The sequence below is a fragment of the Sciurus vulgaris genome (genome assembly GCF_902686455.1).
Source record: "Sciurus vulgaris genome assembly, chromosome: 4".
Lineage (NCBI taxonomy): Eukaryota > Metazoa > Chordata > Mammalia > Rodentia > Sciuridae > Sciurus > Sciurus vulgaris.
In genome coordinates, this window is record NC_136464.1 from 35,219,931 (window position 1) to 35,233,991 (window position 14,061).

The window sequence follows — 14,061 nt, forward strand, 5'->3', positions numbered from 1 at the left end:
GTGTCCAATGGACAGTGGTGAAATGTGGAATAGGAAGCTCACAATGTGCCCTGGGGAAACCCTGCTCTTTAACTCTTTAAGGGAATGGATCACTAAACCTTCTGTCCTCATGATGCAATGATTTGAAAACAGAAACAGCTGGTCAGAGGAGGATTATATGACCTTTGCACCCATCATGCATCCCACTCATGCCTGTGCACAGGCAGCACAGATCCACAGACTCTGACTCTCTGCTTCAAATCATCCCTCCTCCACATGAGGACTGACAGCACCCATAATTAACGTCTGGCTGTTGCTGAAACGTGTCTGCTAGACACAGAAGAGAGCAATCTGTTAAGGACAGTGATAAGATGAGTCACTCACACTTGGTTTTCCTCAACTCCTCCACAAGGCAGCGGGCTTCTTCTTGAATGCGGTCCTCAATGCTCCTCTTCCCCATCCCAAAATTCCGCAGAGTCATGAGTGAGAAGCGCCTCATCTCCCTCCATCTCTTTCCAGTAGTTAAAACAACTCCTAAATGAGGGAGAGCAGAATCTAGGAGGAATACCCCAGGCGAGGTAGAGGAAGTTCACCAGTGGCAGCCACAGCTATGGTCAAACTCAACCTGGCTTTCTCTTTTCCTTTCTTCTCATCACCATGACCATTGCTCTCCCATTTCACATGCACACATACTTACCAAATCCTTTATTAGCTCTATCAGGCACTGGGAAACTGCCTCTTCCAGAAAATACTTCCCCGTGATCAATCAGGGCTTCCTTCACAGCTTCGTATCCATGCAACACCACAGTGGGCTTCGTACCCAAATACAGGGTGAACACAGGCCCATAGACTTTTGACAACTGAAAATGGGAAATAAAATGCAAATATTAGCTGAATGAGATCAGCATTTGATCTACATGTTTGATTGATTCCAACTGTCATTCAGATTATTCTCATTATATTTGTTATATTTTATTGTGCCACAGGAATATTTAAATATTTCTAAATATTTTCTATAAATGTGATGGCAATAATAGCTGTCAGTTATGGTTGGTCTATGATGTGCATCCTCACAGCAATGCATTTATGGAACTTATTTGTCCTGTTTTACAGGCAAAGGAAATGAAGTCAGAAAGTTACAAACTCACTTGCAGTGTACCATGACTAATAAACAGAGGACCCAAATTTGAATCTTTATTTTGTCAACTTTGGAAGTTTGAAGAATTTATTGGTCCCTGATGCTTATCACCTTTGCACCAATACCCAGCTGAATTCTTCTGGTTCATTAGCAGAGCTAGTGTCATAGATGTTTGGCTAAGAAAGCCTATGACAAGTACTGGAAGACTATTTTTAATGTTGACCCCAGATGATCTTAACACTCAGAGGTTGGGAACACAGATATCACTAACACAGCAAGAGATTGATTACTATGGAGGCAGCACCAGGCCATGCAGCATAGCGTGGAAGAACAATTTCCCTCACCTTGCAGCAAGTCACAGAGTATAGGCTGCAGCTTTGTGCAAAACCCACAAGGATTGTGTTATCAGCCAGTGGACCCTGTATTACTCTCTTATGCTGCTTCTTAGCCCATAGGATTTTTGTTTTTGTTTTATTAATGCTTTTATTGAGGTATGATTGAAAAATAAAAAGGTTACATATTTAAAGTGTAAAATGTAATAATTTGATTTATATAGACATTGCAAATTGATTACCACAGCCAAGCAAATTAACATATACATTCTCTCAGTGTTAACATTTTCATGTGTGTGTATGAAAACAGGTTAGGGAATTTCAATATGAGATGCATTATTATTTACTGCAGTCATAATGTTGTGCCTTAGGTCCCCAGTGCTTATTCACCTTGTAACTGAATCTCTTTATACCCTTGGAATAAAAATTCACCTTTCTCCCACATCCCAACTCCCCAAAACCACCATTCTTCTCTATTACTATGAGTTTGAGGCTTTTTGCTTTGTTTTGTAAGATTCCACTTGTGAGACTGTGTATTAATGGTCTTTCTGTGTGGCCATTTCCTTCATTATAAAGTCCTCCAGGCTCAATCCATGTTGTGGTAATTAGTAGGAGGTCCATTTTTAAGGCTAATTAAGATTGTGTTTTTATATATGAATCACATTTGATTTACCCAATTGTTTCTGCTCCAAATCTCCTTGTGCTGTCTCACACTTGAGCTTTTGGGGAACACTTCAAATGCAAACTGTAACTTTGTGGTTTTGAATTGCATTTTCCTGATGATAAGAGTTTTGAGCATCTTTTCATATACCTGTTGACCATTTGCATGATTTTGGAAAAGTATCTATTCATATTCTTTGTTCATTTTTATTAGGTAATTTTAGTTATGAACAATATTAGGGCTCCTTTGATAATTAAGTATTAGGGCTCATTTTGACATAACTCTTAAAGCATGGAATAATGTGTTCTACTTCAGTCCCCAGTGCTTCCCCTTTCCCTCCCTTCTCCCTTATGCTTTTCTCTTTCCTGTACTCTACTGATATTTCTTCTTTTATTTATAGGGTTACCTTTCAACTTTCACTATGGAGCATGATGTTAAATATTGGGTAGTCACACATGGCCTTTAGTGTTCTGTGAAAAATTCCTTCTGTGTCATGTGTTTTTGAAAGTTTCATCATGCAAGATTTTGAAACATGTCAAATGCTTTTCTTGCATCTATCAAAATGCTCCTATGTTTCTTGTCCTTCATTTCATTAATATGATGTGTCACATTTATTGATTTATGCATGTGAATCACCCTTGGATATCTGGGATAAATCCTGCATGATCATGGTGGATGATCGCTATAATGTGCTGGAGCACAGAAAGATGCAGGTAAAATGGAATTATTCTCCTTAGCATTGGAAAAGTTATTTTGATCTTTTACATCTTGGTGTTGCTGTGATGGACTCCTGAGTCTATTGGAGTTTTTCTTTTCTAGATATTTCTCCTATTGTTGTTCTTGTTGAAAAAGGGATGAAGACTGGAATATCATACTTCACCATCTTACCACAGTCTATCTCATAAGTATTTCTTAACCTGAAGTATTGTTCTCTTCTTCAGAGAAATTTAATTTTGATGATTACAAGGTATGCAGCAGATCTCTTCTTTAATGAACTAATTTCACTGTAAGTATAATTAATCTTTAGGCAATAAGTAACAGCAAATGACCAAAACTAAACCCCAACTACTAACTTCCAATTTAGAACTCTGCACCATTCCCATTACAGGAATTTAGAGTTTGTCAGCATTCCTCAGGGGATCCCATCTACACTGGAGGAATGGAAACTGAGAGTTACTATAAAAATGGGACTCCCAGTCACAGTGTCTGGCTGCTAAGTTCTGAATGCAAAAATGCTTGGCTTAACAAAGTCCAAAATTCAAATCTAGATTCTCAAAGCAAAAAAATAAATAAATATGGAGAATGAAAACCCTTCCCTATCTACAATTCAGACCACCTTAGTAGAAAAAGCTTCATTATTTTCATTTAATATTTTTCCTGTTTTCCCCCTCTTGTTCACCTCATTTATATACATTCTTTGCTTTATTTTAAAAAATGTAAGGACTCACAAACTTAACACAGAAATGCAAATAACCCAATAAACAAATGAGCAAGGGAATTTAACAGGTACTTCACAGAAGAAATAAGAATGGTCAACAAATATATGAAGAAATGTTCAACATCTCTATCAATTAGAGAAATGCTAATTAAAACCACCGATATTTCATCTCACTCAAGTCAGAATGGCAATTAGTAAGAATACAAGTAACAATAACTATTGGCAAGGATGTGGGAGAAAAGTTTCACTTATACATTGTTGGTGATACTGCAAATTGGTGCAACAAGTCTAGAAATTAGTTTCCCTTAGAAAGCATGGAAAGGAGAGCTAGCCGCCCGCTGACCCCCATGCTGAGGTCGGACACCATTGAGGGAAGCTAGCCAGCCCGCCTGACCCCCAAGCTGAGGCAGGATGCCATCACACAGAGCGAGCCAGCCCACCTGAACCCTAGATGAAGGTCAGATGCCATCTCTGAGCCTGCCTGCCTGCCCCCCCTACTGCTGAGGGACACCAAATTTGCCTCTGTGCTGACTCAGCACACCCTCACTGGGGCTCCCCAGCTTCTTTATAGACTGCTGCAGGCATTTTGAATTATTCCTGAGGGCATGGCCATCATCATTGGAAGGGCAACTCCCTTCCTGAGAGACCTACAGGAGACTGGAGGACCTTTGACAGGACCCAGGAGTCAAGAAGAGGAGGTATTGAGAGACTCGGGACCAACTCAGAGCCGCCAGTTGAGTCTCTCAGACTGGGTGAGGCTCCCTGAATGGGGCAGTAGTCCTGGAATGCAGGGAACTTCATGGAGTAGATTTGCCCAGTAAGACTCCTCCGCTGGAGCCATGAACCCGAACAACTAGGAGCATTATGGAGGAGGACCACCCAACAAGAGTCTTCAGCACAGAGCAAGGGTCCTAGGCCTGAGCAGTAAGTCCAGTCCCCAGGGAACATCGTAGAGGAGGGCTTCTCAGAGAGAGAGTCCCTCCCAGGTCCAGGTGGTAGTTCTGAATGAAAGGGAACTTCTCAGAGGACAGCTGCCCACCGAGACGACCCCACCAGGTGAGTCTTCCCGCTGGGTGAGGTTTTCCCACCAGGGTGGTAGAACCAGAGACACAAGCCAAGCTCCACCATGCCCTAGACCACAGTCTAGTCCCCCTTTTGACTATCAGTCAACAAGTGGAGGCGCCTCACCCACCAGCAGGAAATATACCCCACCTGAAGGCCACCACCCCTAGAGGGGCAGTTTTCCTTGTGTATCACTGCATTATCAAGTTCCTCCAAAACTTCAGGCTACTGAAGGCTAGAAGGCGAGTTATTGGAATACTACAGGGACACTATAAGTCAAAAGAGAAAATCCACAATATCTCAGAGTTTCACTACTACAGAGGTAGATACCTGAGCAATATGAGAAAACAAGGGAAGAAAATGACCCAAAAAACCTAGATGATATAGCAATAAAATCAAATGACAGCATGGCAGAAGATATGTCAGAAAGGGAGTTCAGAATGAAAGAGCAAATGCAGGCTTTACTAATCACACCAATCAACAGTTAAAAGAAAAAATACAGGAAGCAGAAGATCAATTCAATAAAGAGTTAGAGATACTGAAAAAAATAAAAACAGAAATCCTTGAAATGAAAGGAGGCCCAGGAGGTAGAGTCGGGCCCCTGGGAACATTGCAGGGAAAGGCAGCCGAGCCCAGGCGGTAGCTGTAAATTGAGGGGAAACACTAAGAGGGGAACTGACCAGCGAGACCTCCCCAACGCGTGAGTCTTCCCTGCCAGGTGAAGTTTCCCCACAAGGACGGTAAAACAGAGACACAGGCCCAAACAGGCCTTGCCTCAGCCCGCAGCCTAGTTCCCCTTTGGATGACCATTGGTCAACAAGTGGAGGCACTCTGCCCACTAGCAGGGAATATACCCCACCTGAAGGCCTTCACCCATAGAGAGGCAGCTTCCTTGTGGAGCACCGCATTATCAACTTCCTCCAAGACTTCAGCCTACTGAAGGCTAAGAGGGGATATATATAGAAATCCTCAGGGACATTGTAAGTCAATAGAGGAAATCTGCAATATCTCTGCAGTCCACTGATACCTGAACAATATGAGAAAACAAGGAAAGAAAATGCCACAGACAAATCTAGATGTTACATCAATAAAATCCAATGACAGCATGGCGGAACAAATGACAGAAAAGCAATTCAGAATGTACATAATTAAAATGATCAGAGAAGCAAACAATGAGAAGAAAGAGCAAATGCACGCACTGAAGGAGGAGATGAAAGAGCAAATGCAGGCATTGAATGATCGCACCCATCGATAGTTAAAAGAGCAAATAAAGGAAGCAAAAGATCATTTCAATAAAGAGAGATATTGAAAAAAAGAAAACAGAAACCCTTGAAATGAAGGAAAAAATAAACCAAATTAAAAACTCCATAGAAAGCATAACGAATAGGATAGAACACCTGGAAGACAGAACCTCAGATATTGAACACAAAATATTTAATCTTGAAAACAAAGTTGAACAAACAGAGAAGATGGTAAGAAATCATGAACAGAATTTACAAGAACTATGGGATATCATGAAAAGACCAAATTTAAGAATTATTGGGATTGAGGAAGACTTAGAGAAACAAACCAAAGGAATGAACAATCTATTCAATGAAATAATATCTGAAAATTTCCCAAATCTGAAGAATGAAATGGAAAATCAAGTACAAGAGGCTTATAGGAATCCACTTAAACAAAATTACAACAGACCCACAGCAAGGCACATTATAATGAAAATACCTAACATACAAAATAACGACAGAATTTTAAAGGCTGCGAGAGAAAAGAATCAAATTACATTCAGGGGGATAGCAATACGGACATCAGCATATTTTTCAATCCAGACCCTAAAAGCTAGAAGGGCCTGGAACAACATTTTTCAAGCCCTGAAATAAAAAATGATACCAACCAAGAATCTTATACCCAGCAAAACTTACCTTCAGATTTCACAAAGAAATAAGATCCTTCCATTATAAACAAAAGCTAAAGGAATTTACAAAAAGAAAGCCAGCACTACAGAACATTCTCAGCAAAATATTCCATGAGGAAGAGATGAAATGCAAATACATAAATATACATAAATCAGCAAAGGGAGGAAGTACACTAAAAGAACAGCCAAATAAAGGAGAAACCAAGTCGAGTCAAAAAAGAAAAGTCATATGATCGGGAATAAAAATCATATCTCATTAATAACCCTGAATGTTAATGGCCTGAACTCATCAATCAAAAGACATAGACTGGCAGATTGGATTAAAAAGAAAGATCCAACAATTTGCTACCTACAAGACACTCATCTCGTAGAAAGAGATACACACAGACTAAAGGTGAAAGGATGGGAAAAAACATACCATGCACACGGACACAGCAAAAAAGCCAGAGTATCCATCCTCATATCAGATAATGTGGACTTCAAGCCAAAGTTAGTCAGAAGGGATAAAGAAGGACATTTCATACTGCTAAGGGAAGCATAAATCAGCAAGACATAACAATCATAAATATCTATGGCCCAAATAGTGGCTCATCCATGTACGTCAAACAAATCCTTCTCAATTCCAGAAATCAAACAGACCACAACACGATAATACTAGGTGATTTTAACACACTCTCTCACCACTGGACAGATCCTCCAAACAAAAATTGAATGAAAAAACCATAGAACAAAGAGTGAATACACTTTCTTCTCAGCAGCACATGGATCCTTCTCTAAAACAGACCATATATTATGCCACAAAGCTAATGTTAGCAAGTACAAGAAGATAGAGATACTACCTTGAATTCTATCAGATCATAATGGATTGAAATTGGAAATAAATGACACATTAAAAAACAGAAACTACTCCAACACCTGGAGATTAAATAATATGCTATTATATGATGAATGGATAACAGAAGATATCAGGAAGGAAATTAAAAAATTCTTAGACATACATGAGATCAAAGAAACATCATATCTCTGGGACACTAAAAAAGCAGTACTTAGAGGAAAATTTATTTCATGGAATGCATTCAATAAAAGAAAATTAAATAAATAAATAAACGACCTAACACTACAGCTCAAAGCCCTAGAGAAAGAAGAACAGAGCAACACAAAAAGTAGTAGAAGACAGAAATAGTTAAAATCAGAGATGAAATCAATGAAATTGGAACAAAAGAAACAATAGAAAAATTTGACAAAATAAATAGTTCTTTGTGAAAATAAACAAAATCAATAAACCCTTAGCCACACTAACAAACAGGAGGAGAGAGAAAACCGAAATTACTAAAATTCAGAACGAACAAGGAAATATCACAACAGACACGAGTGAAATGCAAAACATAGCTACTTTGAAAATCTATACTCCAATAAAATAGAAAATCTTGAAGACATCAACAGGTTTCTAGAGGCATACGAATTACCTAAACTGAACCAGGAGGACATACACAATTTAAATAGATCAATTTCAAGTAATGCAATTGAAGAAGTCATCAAAAACCTACCAACAAAGAAAAGTCCAGGACCAGATGGGTTCTCAGCCGAGTTCTACAAAACCTTCAAAGAAAAGCTCATTCCAATACATCTCAAAGTATTTCATGAATTAAAAGAGGAGGGAACCCTCCCAAACTCATTCTATGGAGCCAATACCATCCTGATACCTAAATCAGACAGAGACACATTGAGGAAAGAAAATTTCAGACCAATATCCTTCATGAACATTGATGCAAAAATTCTCAAAAAAAATCTTACCAAATTGCATACAAAAATATATTAAAAAGTGCACCACAATCAAGGGGGTTTTATTCCAGGGATGCAAGGTTGGTTCAACATCCAGAAATCAATAAATATAATTCACCACATCAACAGACTTAAAGGCAAGAATCACATGATTATTTTGATAGATGCAGAAAAAGCATTTGATAAAATACAGCATCGCTTCATGCTCAAAACACTAGAAAAAATAGGGATAGTAGGAACATTCCTTAACATTGTAAAAGCCATCTATGCTAAGCCCATGGCCAATATCATTCTAAATGGTGAAAAACTGAAAGTATTCCCCCTAAAAACTGGAACAAGACAGGGATACCCTCTTTTAACACTTCTATTCAACATTGTCCTTGAAACTCTAGCCATAGCAATTAGACAGACCAAGGAAATTAAAGGGAAACAAATAGGAAAAGAGGAACTCAAACTATGACATGATTCTATATTTAGAGGATCCAAAAACCTCCTCCAGAAAACTTCTAGGCCTCATCAATCAATTCAGAAAAATAGCAGGCTATAAAATCAACACACGTAAATCTAAAGCATTTTTATATATAAGTGATGAAACAGCTGAAAGGGAAATGAGGAAAACACTCCATATGCACTAGCTTCAAAAAAAATAAAATACTTGGGAATCAATCTAACCAAAGACGTAAAACATCTCTACAATGAAAACTACAAAACATTGAAGAAAGAAATTGAGGAAGACCTTAGAAGATGTAAAGATCTCCCATGTTCTTGGATAGGCAGAATTAATGTTGTCAAAATGGCCATACAGGTCTGGGGATGTAGCTCAGTTGGTAGAGAGCTTACCTCACAAGCACAAGGCCCTGGGTTCAATCCCCAGCACTACAAAAAAAAAAAAAAAAAAAAAAAAGGCCATACTACCAAAAGTACTATACAGATTCAATACAAATCCAATTAAAATCCCAATGACGTACCTTACAGAAATAGAGCAAGCAATCATGAACATCAGCTGGAAGAATAAGAAACCCAGAATAGCTAAAGCAATCCTTAGCAAGAAGAGTGAAACAGGGGGTATCACAATACCAGAACTACAGTTCTACTACAAAGCAATAGTAACAAAAACGGCATGGTATTGGTACCAAAATAGACAGGTAGATGAATGGTACAGAAAAAAGGACATGGACACAAATCCAAATAAATACAATTTTCTCATACTAGACAAAGGGGCCAAAAATATGCAATGGTGAAAAGATAGCCTCTTCAACAAATGGTGCTGGGAAAACTGGAAATCCATATGCAAAAGAATAAAACTAAATCCCTATCTCTCACCCTTCAAAAAACTCAACTCAAAATGGATCAAGTACCTCAGAATCAGACCAGAGACCCTTCATCTTATAGAGGAAAAAGTAGGTCCAAATCTTCAACGTGTTGGCCAGGATCAGACTTCCTTAACAAGACTCCCATAGCACAAGAAATAAAAGCAAGAATCAATAACTGGGATAGATTCAAACTAAAAAGCTCTCTCTCAGCAAAGGAAACTATCAGCAATGTCAAGAGAGAGCCTGCAGACATCCCATTCCTCAATAAATTGATATATGAAAAATAAAAAAAGAGAGAGAGAGCCTACAGAGTGGGAGCAAAACTTCACCACTCATACTTCAGATAGAGCACTAATCTCCCGAATATATAAAGAACTCTAAAAACTCTATACCAAGAATACAAATAACCCAATCAACAAATGAGCTAAGGAAATGAACCAGGCACTTCACAGAAGAAGATCTACAAGCAAACAAAAGACATATGCAAAAATGTTCAACCTCTCTAGTAATAAGATAAATGCAAATCATAACTACCCTAAGATTCCATCTCACCCCAATTAGAATGGTGATTATCAAGAATACAAGCAAAAATAGGTGTTGGTGAGGATGTGGGGAAAAAGGTACACTCATACATTGCTGGTGGGGTTGCAAATTAGTGCATCCACTCTGGAAAGCAGTGTGGAGATTCCTCAGAATGCTTGGAATGGAACAATCATTTGACCCAGCTATCCCACTCCTTGGCCTACACCCAAAGAACTTAAAATCAGCATACTTCAAAGATGCAGCCACATCAATGTTCATAGCTGCTCAATTCACAATAGCCAGATTGTGGAACCAACCTAGATGCCCTTCAATTGATGAATGGATAAAGAAACTGTGGTATATAAATACAATGGAATATTACTCATCAATAAAGAATAATAAAATTATGGCATTTGCAGGCAAATGGATGAAATTGGAGAACATCATGCTAAGTTTGATAAGCCAATCTCAAAAAACCAAAGGAAGAATGTTCTCACTGATAAGCGGATGATGACACATAATGGGTGGGGGGAAGGGGCAAGAATGGATGAAGGAGGGACTGTATAGAGGGAAAAGAGGGGTGGCAGGGGTGGGGGTGAAGGGAAAAAATAACAGAATGAATCAAGCAACATTACCCTACGTAAATGTATGATAACACGAATGGTATGCCTCTACTTTATGTACAGAGAAACAAGATGTATCCCATTTATTTACAATAAAAATGAATTGAAAAAAATAAAAAGAAACTAGGCAGAACTCCTGGAAATGAAAGACACGCTGAAAGAAATAAAATTTCATGCAGAGCATCACAAACAGATTAGATTGTGCAGAAAATAGAAAATTACAGCAAATGACCATGAAACAATGAAGAGTAAGTGTACTCCAGATTTTTTACATTTTCATATTGCCATCAAAATATTAAACTTAAATGCTTCTTTTATTCCAGATGCATTGCTGCATTACACCACCTCCAACATGGAAAAGTATAAAAGAAATGGAAACATCAAAATTCCCAGAGTATTTGCTGTGCAACAATCTCTTTTAATTAATTGCCTTGTGAAATTCAATTTAATTTAATTTAAAATGAATAATTAATGTAAATTATTAATTATTAATGTAAATACCATTAAATTTAAAATGAAGAATTAATTTATTTACCATTTACAAGCTACTGGAAAAGCATCAACATACTTACGTTAGTTAAGGATTTGCTGATGTTTTTTGGATCTATCTGCAGGATGTTCCCAATAATTGGCAGAGGCATGGGTCCAGGTGGGAGTTTCCCTCTCCCAGATCTCTGTCTCCATAGTGAGAGGAGAAGCAGACAGGAGAGACTGATCACCAGGACCACAACTGGATCCATTGAAGCCTTCTCCTTTTCCTGAGACAACTGTGAGCTTGCAATCAGTGTAAACTTTATATTGTTCTGTTAATCAGAATGTGTGCTATTGACATAAAGTGCTGAGCCAATCGACTAGATAAGTTCTGACCCCTTCTGAGTGTACATTGGTCAGCTGATAAGAATAAAGTCAAACTTCTTTACTCTCGCTCTCCTTCCTGAATCTCTGTCCATGAAAATCTAGTTCAGCCACTCTGGGATACATACCAGGAATAGGTATTTTAAAACAAACAAGCAAGAAAACACAGAAGCACCCAACCTCTGGTGCTACCAATGTGCATGCAGGATTAAGAAAAAATGAGGCATTTGATACAAAACATTGCTCAACATGCTAGATTCTCATACTGATGACTGTTTGGAAATTCATGACTTGGAAGAAATAAGTGTACCTCTGACTTTTATATAAAAATATTGAATTTCTAATACTTAATCAAACAAAGGGATCATTTATCTTTGAAAAGCAAATCTTTTAAACATTTTAAAATCCTAAAATTACATCCAAAGTGCCTAAGCATACACTAAGTAGTACAACTTAAACATTTTGAAATGCAAAACACACATCATCATATAACTAAGTAAATATACATAGCATTTACTGTTTAGCATCCCAAACACCCAAATTCTGGAGAACAGAGAGTAGAGATTTATATTATATATTTTTTTTTTATTTCACAAGTGGGGAAACTGAGATTCTGTGAGCTGGGAGATCTTCACTCACACAACTCAGAGGGGGTTACAACTGGAGTTTGAAGATGTAATACCCATAAGGTGTGCTGTGGATTACATCAGAGCTGCCTCCAAAGCCACATAGGAAAAGTAAAGCAAACACCACACTGGCTCTGTTCATAGACCAACAAGCTTCCCCTCAAGTCACTACCCATCATTTCACTCCCAGGATAGCTGGGTCATAGATTCTACATGCAAACAGGCATAGAAGGGATCTCACCACCCATCGGTACAGGGGTGAAATTTATTCAGCAGAACTGAGGAAGAGTTAATCTCAGATAACTGAAAGGGTAGGGCTTGAGAAACCATGGTTCTCCCAATCTCTCACCTCTTCCAGATGAGACTGTTTCTGTTGCTGTTTAGTATGTCCTTGTCAGATGCAGTAGAATGAAAAATATTGGACCATAAGCAATAATATTAGAGACAGATAAACAGACATGTGGTTTGGAGGTGGATAGGAGGCAGAGAATACACCACACAGACTCGTAGCACAGAAGAAACTATGCAAATGGGAATGTGAGACTTTATTTGGTAGTCATGAGTTGTATGTCATTGGATTGGGATACACTACTAGGTCACTAATGGTAATGCTGTACAAAGATGTGTCCTATAAAGAGACCATTGTACTTGTTTCCAATTGGCAAGCATTGTTATTTACAATGTATTTAGTCAGGAAAATTGCTGTAAAGACCCCAGTTACATAATTTTTACAGGTATTCTCAAAATTCACAGTAATTTCACATTTATATCATTTTTGATTTTCTTAATTATCTTTAGCTAAAGTAAAATTATTCCCACTTTAGAAATGAAGAAGCCAGGCTTCAGAGATGCAATGCCTTGGCCAAAGACACAGATGGTAAGTGGTAAAACACAGCCTGGAACTCCTGTGCCTCTAGTCTCAAAGTCTTCCTTAGAGTAAAAGAGGTAGTTCAAACAAGTTCAATATTTACTGAGCATTTATTATTTTGCAGTCTTCTGATTATACTAATCAGTGACATTAAAGAGTCACTGACAGTAATTGCAGCATTCATTGTTTAAAATGGTGGGTCATAAAAGTTTATTTTTTAACCTTTAGAACTTTCATTAACCCAAGTGTTGATGAATGCTTTATCCATGTTAAGGGGACATAGCAATTTGTTGTATGACTCACATGGTATGACATGTAATTCAATGTGGCTATCAGTCACTAAATTCTGATAAAACCACACTTACTTATTTTGGACAAAATTGATTTCATGGGTTTCATTCAGATCATTAGCTTTATTGTCTATAAGATAGACTTTTCTACTCTTTCCTTCATTTCAAGATGTACCTGCCTGAACTTTTCTCTTTTTAGTGAAAGAAAGAAGTACACAGCATATGAAAATTATGGGATACAGCAATCATAATACTAAGAAGTAAGTTTATAACAATAAATTGCTAAGCTAAAAAATTAATTTCATATATATCTAAGTATGTAACTAAAGGACCAAGAAAACAAGAGGTTAGAAAACTCAACATTAATAGAAGGAAAGAAATAACAAAAATCAGAGGAGAAATAAGGGAGAATTTTAAAAATCATAAAAGAACAATGAAAGATTTTTATGAGAAGAAATCAAAAAATCTTTAGACTAAGCTTAAAAAGCAGAAAAAACAAGTAAATGAAACTATAGATAAAAAAGACATTATAATTGATGTCAGAAATTCAAAGATATTGATATTATAAATATTATAAATCAAACAATGGAAAATCTAAAAGAAATGGTTAACTTTATGCACACATATAACCTACCAAAATCATCTATGAGATATGAGCAC

General features: G+C 37.6%; 1 protein-coding gene across 2 annotated transcripts in view; it reads right to left on the reverse strand.

Moving 5' to 3' along the window:
• Positions 1 to 11,572, reverse strand: part of LOC306660049 (cytochrome P450 2C18-like) — a 48,952-nt gene extending 37,380 nt beyond the window's left edge. Inside the window, exons 1-3 of one of the 2 annotated variants that reach the window (XM_079138126.1) lie at positions 11,335 to 11,571; positions 677 to 839; positions 364 to 513 (exon numbers count right to left, since the gene is read on the reverse strand). In XM_079138126.1, coding sequence (XP_078994252.1) covers positions 364 to 513; positions 677 to 839; positions 11,335 to 11,502 — 481 coding nt within the window. In that variant the 5' untranslated portion in view covers positions 11,503 to 11,571. Of the gene's footprint in view, positions 1 to 363; positions 514 to 676; positions 840 to 11,334 lie in introns of both variants that reach the window. The other variant, XM_079138127.1, reaches the window with a different exon arrangement.
• Between the last annotated feature and the right edge of the window lie 2,489 nt (positions 11,573 to 14,061).